Raw genomic sequence first — 17,507 nt, forward strand, 5'->3', positions numbered from 1 at the left:
GCAGGGGACACAGACTTCTGCTGGATCTTCCAGGGCAGAATTTGGACAGGAGAAAGTGGTGGGAGGGCATTCACAGCAGAGGTCCCCGCATAAGCAAAGGCACAGAGACTGGCTGACTAGCTCTGGCTGGAGCAGGACTTCCAGCTGGACTCTCAGTAAGCAGTAATCATGCTAAAATCACACACTTGGTATATGGAGGCAGGAGTTGGGAGCCTCATGGAGCTCCATGGGACAGAAGAGACGCCCTGAGACACGCGGTGATGATGACTGTGAGGGGCCAGGTCAGAAGCCAGCTGCCTAAAGCCTGGGAGCCTGGGGGGGACCTGGGGCCCCTGGGCCTTGAGCCCCCTGCTCCCCCATCACGACAGATGCCTTCTTTTTCTTTGCATCCATCCCCATCTTTAAATCCAATGCCCTAACAGGCCACAAGGGGGCACTGTCAGCTCAGAATGAACGTGCTGAGGGCGTTGCGCGAGGCTGTGCTCAAGGAAGGGTCTGGGGCTTCCCTGGAGCACTGCTTTCTCATCTTTCATCTCAGGGCGTCTTGTCTTTGTCATTTCCCTAACTTCTGTCCCGTGCAGAGAACGCACAAAGTCATAGGGAACGGAAAGAGGTGGGGGCCCTTGCAGCTGAATCAAGGTCCTTGATCCGGGGACAGTCTGCAGAGAACTCGGCCAGATCCCAGCTTCTGGGGCCAGAAAACACAGTTGAAAAGCACTTCAGGGGTAGGAGCTAAGGCTCCTAGAGTAAGCCACCGAGGGAAAAAAATCAGCACGTTTTCAGCGGATTCGGGCAATATTCAAACACTTAGCTTCATCTTGACCCAATCCACCACAAATAGTCTTAATCAATAAGCATTTATTAAGCACCTGCTGTGTGCCCGGTATGCCAAGAAAAAAAATGGTTACAGCCCCTGCCCTCACAGGGCTTCTCTTCTACCTAATTACCACTATCGCAGACAAGCCCCCACCAAATGTGTGTAAACACTCCGGCAGCCTCTGAGGAGTGGGAGCTGGAGGCCAGGGCTGCCTTTCCCAGGCACAAGGCCACTGAGGCAGTCAGACATATCATGGCCTAGGCTCACGTCCCAGAGAACACTCTCTATTTACTAGACCATGCCAGTCTCCAATCTAATAGCAAAAGCATTTAATTAGGGACAAAAAATTCATGTAAATGGCAAGAGCAGAAGAGTCATTCTTTGCCTACAAACCCAATGGGTGCGACTTCTACACATGCAGGGGGGGTGGGGAGAGAAGGCCATTCACCACCTCCAGAGGGCGTCGGGAAAGCCTCCCTTAGCTCATGGCTAGACAGGGGAGGGAGCTCTCGGTGAAGTCCAGCTTGACCTGTGCTTTCTGTTCAGGAATTCTGTACGGCACCATGACAATGGAGCTGGGTGGGAAAGTGACTATAGAGTGTGAGAAGAATAATTACCAAGCAGAATTGGAGTTTAAGCTCAAGGTAAGGACTGGCCTCACATGGCCTCCACGGCCCGGAGGAGGCTGGGAGTCCCTAAGGCCACAACCTCCTTCTGGGAAAAGGCAGCCCTGCAGCCATGGGGGAAGGGGACCCACTGGATTGGGGTCCTTACAGTGTACTGTAAGACTCTCCAGGTTACTCTGGGCCAGTCCCTTCTCCTCCATAAAACAAGGGCGTGGAACTCTTAGGAAATGGTCTAGAAGGCCCCACCCAACTTATAGACTGGGATCCTTGGGCCATTTATGAGACTGTGGGGAAACCACTGAGTGTCTTGCACAGGGGCTGTCTCAGGGCAGAGCCAGCCTGTTTGATATTTGTATCCCCAGAACCCAGCTGAAGAGGTGCTGAATAAATGCTGATTATCTTAAATTGACCTTTCTCATTATATCTGACAATGTCAAAGCTGGGAAGGGCCTTAAAACAAAAAAAAATGGAGTGTCAGAGCTGGGAAGGGCCTTAGAACAGAGAACATGGAGTATGGGGGGAGGGCCTTAGAACAGAGAACATGGAGTATGGGGGGAGGGCCTTAGAACAGAGAACATGGAGTGTCAGAGGTGGGAGGGGCCTTAGAACAGAGAACATAGAGTGTCAGAGGTGGGAGGGGCCTTAGAACAGAGAACATGGAGTATGGGGGGAGGGCCTTAGAACAGAGAAGATGGAGTATGGGGGGAGGGCCTTAGAACAGAGAAGATGGAGTGTCAGAGGTGGGAGGGGCCTTAGAGAATAGGAGGAAATGGAGCCCCAGCCCTAGCAAGGAAGCTAGTTCCGCAGGGCAGGACTGGCTCATGGTGATGAGGGGCTGCCTGAGCAGGAGGCAGAGCTCTGGACCTTCATGGCTTTGTGAGCCCGAGTCAGGCCTCAGTTTGCTCCTGTGTAAGATGAGGGCCGTGGGCCCCAGTGACCACTAAGCTCCCTTGACCCTTCCCCCTTCCCCCAGCCCGGGAGGTCAGTGCCCTCGTGGCCGGGGGCGGCCTGCCGAAGCATCACCTGCCCTCCCTGCTGTCTCCCGGAGCCCTTTCCCCTTCGGTCCCACAAACAATTCCGGGAGAAGAGGCTGGCAGCTCTGACTGTCCCCATTAGATAGTGGGGGATATTGAGCCCAGGTAAGGGGAGCCTCCACCCAAGGTCACACAGCACACGAGTGACGGAGCTTCAAGGAGCCCCCAGGTCTCCCCACTTGTCCCTGATAAGCCCCAGTCCCCTGGATGGCGGCCTGGGTGGGGAGGAGGGAGGCTGCGTAAAGGCGCCCTTCCGGAGCTCTCCAGCCTTGGTGGCCCACCCTGCCCCCCACACCCCACAGGCTCTAGCTCCCTGGGCCCCAAGCCCTAACCCTGTCTGACCAGGCCTGTCTATTCTCTGCAGCCTTTCTTCGGAGGCAGCTCGGGCCTTAACCAGATCTCTGGGAAGATTAAGTCAGGAGAGGATGTCCTAGCAAGCCTTGAAGGACACTGGGTAAGGAAGCCACCTCCCACATCAGAGGTCCTGGGCCTGCACGCAGCTGCGTTTACTTCACACCAACAGGAACCCACACAAGGCGCTCGATCGACCTCTGTGGGACCGTACTAGGTGCAGCAGCGAGCTGCCGAGCGCAAGAGCTCATGGGCAGGGGCACACACACACAGAGTGCTGAAAGCCGGCAGGGTAAAAGCGAAGAAGGGGAGAGATTGGCATAGGCTGGGATCAGCGAAGGCTTCCTAGTGGAGGGGCCTTAGCTAGGCCTTGAAAGATAGGTAGAACTGGGCTGGACAGAAATGAGGAGGGAAGGCACTGGAGGCAGGGGGAAGAGCATGAGCAAAGGTGTGGAGGTGGGAACGAGCCAGGTGTATGCATGGGCACCAGGCCTAGCTGGAGCAGAAGGCATATACTGACCAGGAGGGGGAGCAGCACCGCCCACCACCAAAAGCAGCTCTGTCTAGGTTTACAAAGCGCTCCTGGGAGCTGCCCCGTTGGATTCTTTGGACAGTGGTTCCTAGAAGGTCCTTCTGCTTTTCTGCCCAGAATTCAGGGCTTGACAAGTCCCTGTGGACGGACACCTCCTGGAGGACTCTTGGGAAGAAAGGGGGAAGGGCGGGGGCCCCGGCTGGCTGCAATGGAGCTGCCTCGACGCCCAGGGACGAGGTGGGGAGCGGGCCAGCTCAGGAGGGCCTCAAATGCCAACCTGGCACATTTCCCTCGGTCTTCCCGGGCAGGACAGGGAGGTGTACATCAATGACCCAAGGAACGGCACCGCCGATGTCTTCTGGAACCCGACGGCAGATATCCGGAGGCAGAGACTAAAGCGCCACATTGTGCTGTTTGAGGAGCAAACAGGGCTAGAATCAGAGAGGTGAGTCCTGCCCAGAGGAGGAGGAAGTGGCCGTGGCCCCATCTCCCAGATGGAGACATTGAGACCAGACGCAAGCTGGTGACTAGTCCAGGACCACCGAGGCCAGACCATGATTGAGGCGAGAAGCCCGATGTCCTGGCTCTCAGCAGGGCTTCACCCTCCACGAGCTCAGACATAGGCAGGATCACGGAGAACTTCCACCCCGCCACCATTTTTTAAAGGTGGAAACTGAGGCCCAGGGCAGGGGAGGGTGTTGGCCCAGGCTCCCCAGGCCGTAGGTGGCCGAGCTTCCTGTCTGGCCGGGGTCCCTGCTAAGCGCCCCTCGGAACCCTCCCACTTCTTGCCATGGGATCCCCCGCCCTCCCACCTCTGCTGGTCCTCACCCCTATGACAGAGGCAAGGCTGGGACTAGAAACCAGCCATCTACAAAGGGTCCTCCCAGAGTGAAGTTCTTTGGGCCTGGACAAGAGGGGACTTGCAGAGAGGACGGTGTTGGAGAAGCTGAGGGGCCGGGGCAGACATTCTGCTGGTCCTCAGAGGGCAGAAGCTGGACCAGCGGACGACAGCTACGGGACCAAACCCGAGAAGACTCTAAGCTGTCCCCCACTCCACGGGCTGCCCCCTGAGGCTGAGAGCACCTGGTCGATCGGTGAAAGCTCAGGCAAAGGCCCATCAGTGACAGCGCCTTGGCTCGAGGGGCACCCTGCATGGTTCTGGGAGACCAGAGAGAGGGGGCCTGGATAAGAAAGGAGCCCCGAGTCACCCAGCGAGCGCATGGTGGGGCCAGGGCCGGGGCCGGCCCTGGGCTCACCACTGGCCCTGCTCCCCACAGACTGTGGCAGCACGTGACCAGCGCCATCAACAAAGGCGACCAGGTGAAGGCGACCCAGGAGAAGTCCGTGCTGGAGGAGGAGCAGAGGAGACGGGCCCGGGAGAGGCAGGAGGCCTTTCTCGAATGGAAGCCACTGCTTTTCCTCCAGGATCCCAGCTCCCAGGAGTGGCACTACAAATATGAGGAGTGAGTCTTGGGCCTGGGGGAGGGTCCCAGCAAGGGAGGAGGGCCTTCTCTCAGACCCTGGCAGGCAGCTCTAGAGCAGGTGACCGCCCACAATCCTATGTCCCTGAGGGGTAACCGGCTCAGACTCTGGGCACGGAGCCCTGCTAGGTAATGGGAGTCAAGGTGGACTATGAATGGCCACCCTTGACCGAGGTAGGTCTGCTGTGCCTGAGCCCAGAGGAGGGCGGCTCCAAGCAGGGCCTGTGGGTCAGAGGGCTCTCTGCCAGTGCCGAGCAGATGCCAGGGGAGGGAGGTGCCCGCTCTGCCCCCCTCAGGAGCCGACATTCCACATGACACTCAATGGTCTCATGGATCCCGTTTCCCCTCCTCCAGCCTGAGGCCTTGGGACCCCTTAACGGACATCGCCCAGTTTGAGCAGGATGGCAGGTTGCAGACTATGGGCCGGCACACGCCCCTAAGGCTGAACGCTCAGAACCAAGCGGCCCGGCACAAGGTGAGTCACGGCCTGCCCTGCCCTCCCTTGGCCTGCTCCATCTAGAACGTTCAGCAAGCGCTGCTGAGTGTCAAGTAGCCCTCTTGGTGAGTTATGGTGGTAGGGACAGGGCACAGGCCCAAGAGTTCCTTGGTAAGAGGAAGTCTCAGGTGAGGATGCTCCCTCTTCCACAATAGGTCTGCACCTTCTCGAAGGCGCCAAGAGACTTCAGGGGGGCTCTCTAGCCATCACACCACACAACAGCTCAGAGAGAATGAAAACAATAACCACTCACACTTCCCGGGTGGTCCAGGCCTCCAAGTCTGGCAGACTGACCCCCTTCAGACCTCACAGAGGATCAGCTCTCCATTTTACCGATGAGAAAACTGAGGGCCAGGGAAGAGTCACCCTGCCCAGGATTCCATAGCTAACCAGTGTCCAAGGCCAGATTTGGACCCAAGTGTCTCCTGATGCCAAGTCTGTTCTAGCAAGTCATCCTCCTGTAGGCCTGACAGGACAATGTGCAGGGACAGGACACTGGCCCAGAGAACCCAGAGGCCAAGGGGTCATTCAAGTCTCTTCTGTCATGAGCTGAAATGCAGTGACAAACATTCTTTCCTCTCTGCCTCCTCTCTCTCTCTCTCCTCTCTCCCTCTCTCTCTCTCTTCCCCCTGTTTCTCTCTGTGTCTGTATCTCTCCTCTGTCTCTTCTCTCTCTCTCTGTCTCTCTCCCTCTTCTCTCTCTGTCTCTCTCTCTCCTCTCTCCCTTGCTCTCTCTCTCCTCTCTCTCCGTCTCTATCCTCTCCTCTCTCTCTCTCCCCCCTGTTTCTCTCTCTGTCTGTATCTCTCCTCTGTCTCTTCTCTCTCCCCTCTCTCTCCTCTCTCCTTCTCTCTCTCTCTGTCCCTCTCCCTCTTCTCTCTCTCTCTCTCCTCTCTCCCTTGCTCTCTCTCTCCTCTCTTTCCGTCTCTATCCTCTCCTCTCTCTCTCTTCTCTCCCTCTCTCTCTCTCTCTCTCCCCCTGTTTCTCTCTCTGTCTGTATCTCTCCTCTGTCTCTTCTCTCTCCCCTCTCTCTCCTCTCTCCTTCTCTCTCCTCTCTCCTTCTCTCTCTCTCTCCTCTCCCCCCCTCCCTCCCCACCTTTCACTCTTTTCTCTTTCCCTCCCCACCTTCCTCCCTTCTCCCCCATATACACATAAACACACATTTCTCATACATTCAGTCCCACATGCACAGATAGGCACACAAGCAAAATCTGACCAATCCCTCTCTCCTCTGCCGTGTGCCCAGCCCCACGCACTTCTAAATGGTCAAGGCTGAGCCCTGAGGAACACCAGAAAAGGAGCAGAGGAATCCAGCGCCCTCAGGTAGCTCACAAAGTGGCCTGGGAGGGAAGGGAATGAACATGTACATAACACCTACTGCACGCCAGGCACTGTCTGAACTAAGCACTTTACAAATATTGCCTCATTCGATCCTCACAACAACGCTGTGAAGGAGGTGCTGTTATCATCCCCCTTTTACAGTTGAGGAAACTGAGGCAGACAGTGGTAACATAGCTAGTATCTAGTAAGTGTCTGACGCTGGATTTGAACTTGGGCCTTCCTGACTCCAGGCCCGGAGTTCTGTCCATCATACCACCTGCTGCCTCACAGGTGCTGCCTCACCTACGTGCTTCCAGCAAACGCAAGCCCGCCTCCCCTCCTCTGTCCTCAACCTCGCCTCCCTCTGACCTCCACTTTTCAGTCAGGTGACGTAACTCAAGGGGGCAGGGTCCAGGACCCAGCCCCAGACTCAGTGCATCACAGGATTCTGGGTCATAGAGGACCTCAGAGACCATTCTGTTCTTCCTTCTCCTTTTACAAATGGGGAAAGTGAGGCCCAGAGAGAAAAAAGCATTTACAGGCAGATACGGTCATAAACATGGAGCTGGCAGAGAGACCTTAGGGGCTGTCGGGCCAAGCCCTTGAGGCACGCTTATGTGATCTGGGTGCGGCAGGTGCCATGCTGGAGGGCACGTAAGGATTCAGTTACTCCTGATTCAAGCACCTTGGCTTCTTTCCCTACTCTCTGCCATTCTAGGGAGTTGCCAGCCATCTTGTCATTCATTCCATAATGTGTCCCAAAAGTGCTGTTTCAGGCTGTGAAAGCTTGAGACTGAAGGCTTTTAGGGTAACCCACATTGGGAGGATGCATTCTATCCTGTGGCTACCAGATGGCAATCTAGCTACCCGTGAGTAAACTCCTCACAGCTCCTCCTGCTTAGCCAGCACCTAATCTGGCCCCGAGTCCCACACAATTCTGGACTTGGAGTCCAGGCTCACTAGCTGCATGACCTTGGGCAAGTCACTTCACCTTTGCCTCAGTTTCCTTATCTGTAAAATGGGGATAACTCCGCCTCCGCAGGGTGGTTGTGAGGATCTGCTGAGGTCATCTTTGTAAAGCACTCTGCAAACTCTAACGCCCTAGATTATTACTGATGATGATGATGATGATGATGATAAAAAAGTCAAAATCTCTCAAATAGATGAGGCCCACTCCTGTCAATGCCTAGCTTCAACCCCTCAATCAGCACTCCCCCACGTCCATAGGATTCTCCAGTTTACTCTGAGGGGCCATGTGGTTTCTTAAAATCAAATTGAATGTGGAACTGAAGCAAACGATCAAATTGGCAACATTTTTTAAGTATCTACTATGTGCCAGTCACTGTGTGAAGCACTGGGGATTTAAAAAGAAGTAAAAGAGGGGCAGCTCGATGGCGCAGTGGATAGAGCAGTGGCCCTGAAGTCAGGAGGACCCAAGTTCAAATCTGGCCTCAGACTAAACACTGGATACTTATAGCTGTGTGACCCTGGGCAAGTCACTTAACCCCAATTGCCTAAAAAGAAATTTTTTAATTAAAAAAAATTAAAAAGAAGCAAAAGACAGTCCCTGTCCTCAAGGAGCTTCCCATCTAAGGGGGAAACAACATGCAAATGCGTTTCTGATCAAGCTATTTTATAGGATGAATTAAAAGTAATTAACAGAGGAAAAGCGCCAGAACTAGGAGGGATTGGAAAAGGCTTCAAATAGGTGAGGTTTTAGTTCGTACTTAAGGAATCTAGGGAGAACAGGGGTCAGAGCAGAGGAGGCAGAGCATTCCAAGTCTGGGGGACAGCCAGAGAAAAAGGCCCAGGCCAGGAGATGGAGAGTCTTGTTCATGGCACAGCCAGGAGGCCGGTGGCACTGGACTGAGGAATACTCATTGGGCAGTAAGGTGTAAGAAGGCAGGGGAGGTAGGATGGGGCTGTTATGAAGGGCTTTGAATGTCAGAGGATTTTGTACTTAATCTCAGAAGGTGATGGTGCCACTGGAGGTCACTGAGTAGGGGTGGGTGACATGGTCAGACTTAGGCTTTGGGAAAATCCCTTCGGTGGCAGAATAGAGGATGGGCTGGGGTGGGGAGAGACCTGAGACAGACAGACCCCCCAGCAGCTATGGCAATGACCCAGGTGAGACGATGGGAGCCTGTACCAGGGAGTGACAGCATCAGAGAAGAGGAGGTGACATCAGAGAAGAAGAGGCCTGGCCGAGGGACTGGACATGGGGGGAGGGGGATAGTGAGGAGTGAGGGAGAATTCCCAGGTGGAGAGCCTGAGGGACTTCGAGGAGAGCGATGCCCTCAACAGGAATGAGGAAGGTTGGAAGAAGTAACGGTTTTGGGGGGAAAGGTCAGCAGTATTAATTTTGAGATGTCTACTGGATGTCCACTTCAAGATTCGAGACTGGAGATCAACAGAGAGGCTAGGGCAGAAAAGGTAGATTTAAGAATCATCAGCATAATAAAACAATAAACTAAAAATGACAACAAAGCTTCAGATCCTAGGCTGCAGTGTGGGTGAAGCTCGGTGGATTGTACCCATCATCCCGGTCACCTGAAGGAAAAGAGAGTGAAGGGTTTTAAAAGAGGAGGGGAAGGGGCTTCCTCAGCAGGACCCGGGAAATAGAGGAAAAAGCTAGGACCTGGAATTCTGGCCTTTGCTGCAGATCCCCGTTGGCTCCTTGCCAGTCTGGTTCCTACAGCATTGCTGGACTCTGGCTCGAGAGCCGCTCAAGGATTCAGAGCCCAGCAGATGGTTTTGTTAACGGTCCAGTCTTATGGAATAATGGGGAAAACGTGGAAGGTGCAGAGTCAGCTGCTAAAGCTCCCCAGCACAACCTGACCGCCTTCCACCACCACCTCCCCCTCCTCCCCCTCCCTCTCCCCTTCCTCCTCCTCCTCCTCCTCCTCCTTCTGTTCCCCTTTCTTGTCCTCCGGGGTACCAGAGCAGTTTCCTCCATCTTTGCAATGGGAAGAAAAGCAAGGAGCCTCCTGGGGCAGCTTCTCCTTCATTCTCTGACCAAACCCAGCAAAGCTCAAAGCAAAAGTCTCTTTAAAGGCTAAAGGGGCCGGGGAAGAGAAGAGAAAAAGCTTTTATTAAGCCCCTACTGTGTGCCAGGCCCTGTGCTAAGCACTTTAAAGGGAAACCAAACAACCTTGGGAGAGATGCCCTCACACATCGTCTCCATGATTCTGTCTTCTCCCCAGCCTTCCTGGGAGCTCTCGAATACAGACTACACTTGCTTCCCAGGTCTGTGGCTGGCCACTCTGGTCAGGAAAGCAGAGCCTCAGCTCCCACCTCTCAAAGCTGCTAGCTCTGCAACCCTGGGAGCTGTTTCCTTACCCATAAAGCCGGCATCGTGGTGCTTTTGGGGACCTGCCCTCAGAGGTCTGAGGTTCCACTGTACATGGCGGCTTCACAGTCTGAAGCCCCCTAGAAACATCAGTGATTGTCACTCATGATGATTGTCTTCCCACAGAGGTCAGGAAAGAACTGTCGGCACCGCAAAGCCAGCGATCAGCCCTCCAACCACAGCCAGAACACGGAGAGCAGCTGCTCCACCCCCGAGTCTGTTCAGGACCTGTCTGAAGAAGAAGGGGATGCAGGTAGGAGGCCGCCCCACCCCCACCCTGCCCCCACCCAGGGCCTGGCTTCCTCCAGATCCCAACCAATGCCACCCTTTCTGCAGGAAGGCTCGCCCCCTCCTCCTTCACGACAATGCCTTCCCTCCGCTGGTCACTTCCCACTTATCCTAACCTTGCTCGTTTGCCCAGTTGTTCCCATTATATTGTGAGCTCCCTGAGGGCAGGCACTGCTTTTGCCTTGCCTGTATCCTCAGGGCTTAACCTGGTGCCTGACAGTCAATGCTGATGGACTGATGAACATGACCTCCCCAGAGAAGGAGGGAACTGGAGGAGCCAGATTGACTGGTCTGCCTGTGCTGGTCACTTCCTCTGCTGTGCCTTGGGTTAACCATTTGTAAGGTGGGAGAGTTGGTTCATTTGTCAAGCTTTCTGGACTCCACTGAGCGGAAGGGTATTAGTCCCCACCTGCTCATCCTTCGCTCACTTTGCCCCCAAATCGTCATTGCCAAGCAGAGGAATCCCCACCAAACTCAGATTCTCTCAGCACCAAGACTGGTTTCCTCCTGAAGTGCGAAGTTCAAATACACTCAGTCATTTTGAGCTCTTGAGAACCTTATTATCACAGAATCTCAGAATTCTCAAAACAAGTGAGTAGCATACATAAAAAGCTTTGCAGACCTGACCATGCTATATGAATGCTAGTTACTGTTATTATTATTCATAATTCTAGAGGTAGGAGGATCCTCGGGGACAATCTAGGCCAATGTACACCCAAAAAGGAACTCCCTCCCCAGCATCCATTAATCAACAAGCATTTATTGAGTACCTCCTGCATTAAGTGCTGGACAAAAACAGTCCCTGCCTTCAAGGAGCTTACATTCCGAAGGGATAGACAGCATGTAAATAACTTAGCACATACAAGATACCTATAGAGGAGAAAGAAGACAACCTAGGAAGTGCACTAACCAGGGGAACCAGAAAAGGCCTAATGCCAAAGGTGGCGGTAGAGATGAGTCTTGAAGGAAACCAAGAATCACAGAGTTGAGGAGTTAGTCCAGCCAGGAATTCGAAGTGATGGACATGAAGTAGGAGGCTGGAGACTGGAAATGAAGTATCATGGTGAAGAAGAGCATTTAGCCTCCACCTGAAGACTTCCAAGGGGAGAGAACCCACTGGTCAAGTCAGCAAGCATTTATTATGCAGCAACTATGTGCTGGAACATGGACTATGTGCTGGGCATACCCCCCCACCAAAGAAAAGGGCAAAAACCATGCCTGCCCTCAAGGAACTCCCAGTCTATTGGAGAAGAGAATATGCCAACAAAAAGCTGCAGGATCCATTGGAGGTCACCTCAGAGAGAAGGCGCCAGCATTAAGGGGGCTCAGGAAAGGTTTCTCACAGAAGATAGGTTTGGAGCTAAGACTTGACAAAAGCCAGAAGGTAGAGGTGAAGAGGAAGAGAATTTCCTGCGAAGGGAGAGGGAGAGAGACAAGGTGGAGAGGAGATCAGCACCATTTGCCCTGGAGAGCTCCCAAGTGGAAGCGGCTCAGGCATGGCGTTGGGGCACGGAGCTGGCTGCTGCGCACCCTGGACAGCAGCTCCGTCTCTTTTAACAGGCCCCTCTTTTCCTGCTGATCGGAATATTCCTGGCATGTTATAGGGGAATCTTGTTCAGAGAATCATCAAATCCAGCGGCTTTGGAATCAGAGCCTCACCGAATGGGGGCGATGTTAGAAAAATCTGAAACAAAAATCTACTACAGGAGTGAGTGAAAGAAAGCCTTTATTACACTTCTTGGGAGAAGCTGGCACACCTCACCCTAGCAGCACGTGGGTGCTGGCACAGAGGTAGAATCAACTTTTAAGTGATAGGTAAAATCCATACTCCTCCCACCTGAGCCCGGGACTGGACCACCTCATCCGAGTTAGTTACACTCTGCCTGAACCGCCCATCCCATGTTCCTCCATGTTCCTCCTTGTCATGTTAGTTCACACATCTCACGTTCAAAACTGACGGCTACCTCCAGCCTCGGGGTGTGTCAGTTAATATCCAATAAGCTTATGAAGCAAGCTCAGTGACTGGTTGCAACCGGTTTAGCCTTCAGGGCTCTTTCTTTTGGTGCTTTTTTGGGTGAGGCAATGGGGGTTAAGTGACTTGCCCAGGGTCACACAGCTAGTAAGTGTCAAGTGTCTGAGGTCACATTTGAACTCGCGTCCTCCTGACTCCAAGGCCAGAGCTCTATCTACTGTGCCACCTAGCTGCCCCTCCAGGGCTCTTTCTTAAGGAACTAGTTGTTTGCAGAATGTTTGGGGCACTTTCTGATTGGTTGAGGGACTCTCCACAAGATCTTGGAAGTCCTTCTCAGAATTCCCTTGTTCTGCTGTGGAAGCCTAACTCCTAATCCTTTCCCATGGGCAATAAGAGGATCCTCCCTTCTGGAGGAAGTCCATGACAACTCACTGCTGGAGCACCCTCATGCTGGTAGCTTCCCCCTTGGCTCCTGGCTCAACCCTATTGGGCCAAACAGCAGAGCTAATGTAGCTGTCCTTGTGCCCCTGAGCCTTCTCTTCTCCAGGCTAAGAATCTGACAACCCTCCAGCCATGGCCTCCAAGCCCTTCTCCATCCTGGCTGCCCTAATCTGACCTGCTCACTGAGCATGCTAGGAGCCCACAGCTCTCTGAATCTTCACCTCTGGGCTTCTTTTAAAGTCCAAAAGCTTCCCTTCTCCCTCCCCCTCAGGGCCTTCTGATCTTTCTCCCACAGCCAACCTCACTGAGATTCTGGTATCTGGGGGATCTGCTTGGCCCCAGACGACTCCAACTGGAAGCTGCCGAGGTAGATATGAAGGTAGTAAGGAAGCTGTCCCCCTCACTAGGGGTCTTCATGGAAAAGCCAGAGGCCACTTTCTGGGGTGCTCTAGAGGGGACTCTAGCTTAGACACACGTTGGTTGGACTAGAGCCTCTGAAGTCCCTCCAGCTCTGAGACTCTGGGATCTTCACCTTTCCTTTCCTCCTCTTCTTCCCCCCCCCAGCCCCGCCCCTTCCCTCATTCTTCTCCTCTTGCCTTGGTTGAAAGGGGAGGAGGAGCGCTGAGAATCAGCTCTATTTAAAGGCATTAGACAGGACACCGAGGTAACCCTGCTTCCTCTGTGGTCCCAGATTGTGAAAGCTCCTGTGTCCGGTGTGGGAAAGAGAGGCAGCATCTGAAGGAAATTCACACTGCAGTGCTGTCCCTACAGAAGGCCCAACAGGACATCCACAGGTGAGTGGCCACACTCAGCCCTGTGCTGGCAAATATCTAACAAACAGGCTCTCAAAAAACACGCAGAGAGAGGACCCACTTTGGGGAATGTTTACTTCACCGCTTTATTACTTAAATTTAAATAACAAGACAAGCCTGGACTTGTTAACCTCCATGTGTAAATGCTCAGCTGAAAATTTAACAATGAAGCCAGTTTAGAATGGCCAACCCCCCAAAAACCTGCCTCAGGCAGTCAGCTAGGCTAGCTGAGCTGGGCTGGGCCCCCTTGCAAGCCCAGTGACAGAGGAAGGGTGACTCACAGGTGAGGTGTTGCCTGGTCCAGAGAGGCCCAGGTCAGCCAGGGAAGGAGGGAGAAGACGCCAGGGCTTTGAAGGGAAGTGGAATCTCTGGCTTAAAGGTGGAGGTTCTTCCTAGGTGTGAGATTTCAGTTGTGAGGATGCCCTTGGCAGGGCAGAGGGAATTCTCTTGTATCTTGTGATCTTGGGTAAGAGCCCTACCCAAGGTTGACAGCTGGCCTGCATCAGAGGAAAACTTTGAATCAAGGCCTCCTTGATTCCAAAGCCTACCCTGTCCCCACTGTGGGGGTGCTGTTCCTTAGCAAGTGGGCAGGCAAGTCTAGAGGGACAGTTGAGGTCACTGGTGCAGCCCAGGGGAGCACAGGAAGGAGGGCGGGGTTGTCTCTGGCCTTTCTTGGCATCCCCAGAGCCTGGCATCTAAGAATGCTTAATAAATGTTCACAGACTGACTCTGCCCTTGTCAAGCTGCCCATCGGGCAGTAACAGTCAGTCCTAAAGCACTCCTAGGGTGCCAGCCGCTGTGCCAAGCTCTGGGGATGCCAAGAAAGGCCAAAGGCAGACCCTGTCCTCAAGGAGCAGCCAGTTTAGTGGAGAAGGCAGCACACCCCATCTGAAGGGGGGAGGGCGTCAGCAGGCAGCAGCCCAAGTACAGAGCCTGACTCACATGCAGCCCGCCTGTCTCTGTGTTCCAGGAACCTCACGGCTCTCAACAAAAAGTCTCTGTACAGGCGGGTGCCAGGAAGCTTTCTCCATAGCTCCAGATGCTGGTTTCTACTCTGCGTGTTTCTGACGTGTCAGCTGTTCATTAACTATGTCTTGAAATAAAAGCACTCTAGGGGCAGCAGCCCATGCACCTCCCTGCCAAATGAACACTGCCCCACCCCAGGAGCCCTCCCTGCCAAGGTGGCACCACATTCCATCCAGGGGAGGCCAGGCCCGAGGCCCCGAGCACCACTCCTGGGTAACCGGTGCCCTTCCAGGGGGTATGGCTTCGGGACCTCATTACCCGTGTGGGCCTTAATCGCTGAAGCCAAATGTAGCTTATTTGTGCACTTTGCTCGTCCGTCCATCCCTCCATCCATCCACCCACCCATCCATCCATCCATCCGTCTATCTATCGCATGTGGTTAGTTCCCGAGTACCCCCAACCTGAGTGTGTGTGGCCTTTTCCCAAGTTCCACCCAGACACTTGGAGCAGCACAAAGGAAGGAAAGAGAGACAGGAGAGGGCCTGGCCTGAGGGGGCAGCTTGCATGGTCCCTCCTTCCCTCCATCCTTCCTCCTCTGATGAGGGACAACCATTTCAGGAAATGCAGGGGGGCCCGAGGACCAGCCAGGAGCTGCAGAGCTTGTAAGCACAGTTAACGGTGCCCTACATGCCGAGGGCCTGCCTCCTCAGGAAGCCAGGACTGTAAACCCCTGGCCTGAGTGAGAGGAGGGGCTCCAAGCTGGCATCTGTGCTCAGTGCTGCCTGCCCACCTGGGCACTGGAATCCATGTGAAATCTCTGCTCTGCGGCAGGAGACCAGCCTGGGCATGAGCGATGGGTGGCTGCTAGGGCAAGAGGGTCACAGAGCCACAGAAGGCCGGCCACTTCATGTCCCCTCCCCCTGCTAGGAAGTCTCGTTTTCTATCACTGACTGGCCATTCTTATGTTGTGCAGAGGGCTTCATCGTGGAGCCTCCCCTTGTGCAGCTCACCCAGGCCAGGGAGCAAGCAGGATGGCGGGTGTTAAGTGTGAGCACATGTGAGTGAGCCGGTGTTTGTGTCAGTCTGTCTGTCTGTCCCCATGCACCCTTGCCCGGCCAGCCTGCGATGCCAGACGTCCAGCTGGTTGGCACTTCATCATGTCTGTCCCACAACTCCTGCCTTTGGGGAAACTTGTTTCTGCTTGATAACAGTGAAATAAAATGACCTACCACTTTCATTGTCCTTTTCTGGGGGCAAGTGCTTGGGAGGCACCAGTGGGGGGAGCCTGGGGGATTCTGTGCCCGACTACCCAGCTGGACTCAGACCACTCAACCTCAGGGGGCTTCTTTTCACACTTTATTATGGGTGAGGAGGGAGAAGTACCTGGCCCAAGCAGGCCTGGCTGCTCTGGGAGGCAGCCCCCCCCCCCAGTCCTGGGGTGGGGGAGGCCTGGCTGGAGGTGTCTGACAGCCCCAGGAGGCAGGGATAAATGCAGAGGGAGGAAGCGGCAGCCCCGGGCTGCCCCTGGGCCTGTCCTTCGGGGTTCCCTTTCCGGCCCCTCACTCTTCTTTGGTTTCCAGGCTCCCATAAGTGGCTGCAAGATCCCAGGGCGGCGGCACCTCGGGGGCTTCTGTCCAGTGCCCCTCCCCCAGCAGGGGGCGCAGGCAGGCGCTCAGCGGGGGTCACTGGTTACTTCTCTTCTTGGCGTTTTTAAATCCTCGAGTGGCCCCTTGGCCAAAGCAGATGGTGGAAGGGATCCTGTGGCTGTAGGTTCGCAGCTCTGAGGCCTGCGGCAGCGGCGGCTGCGGGGCCTCCCCGGGGCACACCTCCATGGCCTCCTCCCCCGAGGCCAGCCGGCTCGGCCCTCGGGCCTTCCGGGGCTGATCGAAGCGGAAGTCGGGCGGGTAGCGGTGCGCCCGCACCAGGTGCTCTTTGCGCTCGCGGCTGCTACGGAACTTGTCCGGGCAGCCCTCCACCAGGCACTGGTGCATGCTCTGGCGCTCGGCCAGCAGTTGGAAGAGCGAGTCGTGCCACTCAAGGATGTGCACGTCCAGCAGGTGTGCGGAGGGGAACGAGCGCCGGCACACGGAGCACACGTGCGTGTGCAGCGCCCGGTAGTGGTGCTCGTAGGCCTCGAGGCTGGCGAACTCCTGCTGGCAGCCGGCCACGTGGCACCCGAAGGCCGCCACGCGGGGGCGCTCCGGCACCTGCGAAACCTGCGTGATGACGTCCTGCAAGTACGCGTGCCTCTGCACGTCCCCGTCCTGCCGGAGCAGAGGCCGGGTGAGGGGAGGGGCGGCACGAGACCGAAGCCCCGCCCCCATCTCAGTTCGGCCCAAGCGGGACCCACCCCCTGCTACACCCAAGGAAGGCCCCGCCCCCCCAGCAGCCTCGCTTCCGCCCCAGGTCCCGCCCCGAACCTACGTGACCTCGAACAACGGGTGTCTCCGGGGCAGGCTCTGGGCCAGCGGTGAGAAGCGGAAGGGGGCGGCCCCGGAGGCCGGATGGCGGAGCACGGGCAGCGGGGGCGACCCAGAGGGGCTCCCAGCCGGGCCCGGGCCCAGGCGGCCCAGCAGCCCCGGCGGCAGCTGCATCCCTTTCCGGAGCCCGAGGCGGGAGAGGGTCGTGATGCCACTTCCGGTCCAGGAATCACTTCCGGGTTGTGGTCGACGGGAGGTGGGGGCTGGGAGAGCTGTGAAAGGCACGCGCCGGGTGGGGGGAAGGAGAAGCCCAACCTGACGTAATCCTCGACCCCTCCCCAGGCGTCGCTCCTGCCTCAGTGGCACCAGGGCCTTCCCGCGCCCCCCCAACCCCCGCTTTCCAACTAGCGCAGGATCACTTCCGGTCCTTGGTGTCTGTGCCCGCGGGCCGGATCCCAGCGGCTTTGGGCCTGGGCTGGGAGCCCCCCGGAGACGGGTATTTCATCGCCTCCCACAGAAGCCGGCCGGCGCCCCTGGTCTATGAGCGGGGAGCACAAGGAGCCTGGCTGGGGGCGGGGCTGGAGGTCATGACTTCTGGGACGTCA

The 17,507-nt window shown here is 55.7% G+C and overlaps 2 protein-coding genes across 10 annotated transcripts in view; one reads left to right on the plus strand and one right to left on the minus strand.

The window, feature by feature from the left end:
• OSBPL5 (oxysterol binding protein like 5) overlaps positions 1-15,719 on the plus strand; it is a 153,243-nt gene extending 137,524 nt beyond the window's left edge. For 6 of the 9 annotated variants that reach the window (XM_078148186.1, XM_078148188.1, XM_020970782.2 and 3 more), the window contains exons 15-23: positions 1,364-1,461; positions 2,842-2,931; positions 3,669-3,805; positions 4,638-4,823; positions 5,196-5,316; positions 10,130-10,256; positions 13,000-13,083; positions 13,396-13,498; positions 14,487-15,719. In XM_078148186.1, coding sequence (XP_078004312.1) covers positions 1,364-1,461; positions 2,842-2,931; positions 3,669-3,805; positions 4,638-4,823; positions 5,196-5,316; positions 10,130-10,256; positions 13,000-13,083; positions 13,396-13,498; positions 14,487-14,619 — 1,079 coding nt within the window. In that variant the 3' untranslated portion in view covers positions 14,620-15,719. Of the gene's footprint in view, positions 1-1,363; positions 1,462-2,841; positions 2,932-3,668; positions 3,806-4,637; positions 4,824-5,195; positions 5,317-10,129; positions 10,257-12,999; positions 13,084-13,395; positions 13,499-14,464 lie in introns of all 9 variants that reach the window. The other 3 variants (XM_078148191.1, XM_078148187.1, XM_078148192.1) reach the window with 3 other exon arrangements.
• Positions 15,720-15,825: 106 nt separating this feature from the next.
• On the minus strand, positions 15,826-17,165 carry LOC110197135 (zinc finger protein 511-like). Its single transcript, XM_020970792.2, has 2 exons — positions 16,912-17,165; positions 15,826-16,746 (listed from the first exon to the last, which is right to left on the minus strand). Exons 1-2 carry the CDS (start codon positions 17,074-17,076, stop codon positions 16,165-16,167), a joined length of 747 nt encoding a protein of 248 aa, XP_020826451.1. The 5' UTR covers positions 17,077-17,165; the 3' UTR covers positions 15,826-16,164.
• Between the last annotated feature and the right edge of the window lie 342 nt (positions 17,166-17,507).

Source organism: Phascolarctos cinereus, unplaced genomic scaffold, assembly GCF_003287225.1.
Source record: "Phascolarctos cinereus isolate Bilbo 61053 unplaced genomic scaffold, phaCin_HiC Scaffold_9;HRSCAF=440, whole genome shotgun sequence".
NCBI classification, from domain to species: Eukaryota; Metazoa; Chordata; class Mammalia; order Diprotodontia; family Phascolarctidae; genus Phascolarctos; species Phascolarctos cinereus.

What these genes read in the sequence shown, in the direction of transcription:
- LOC110197135 (XM_020970792.2), bottom strand. Translation starts at nt 17,076, where the DNA reads ATGCAGCTGCCGCCGGGGCTGCTGGGCCGCCTGGGCCCGGGCCCGGCT. An exon ending in GGAGACACCCGTTGTTCGAG is followed by an intron (nt 16,747 to 16,911) that starts GTCACGTAGGTT and finishes CTGCTCCGGCAG; the next exon opens with GACGGGGACGTGCAGAGGCA.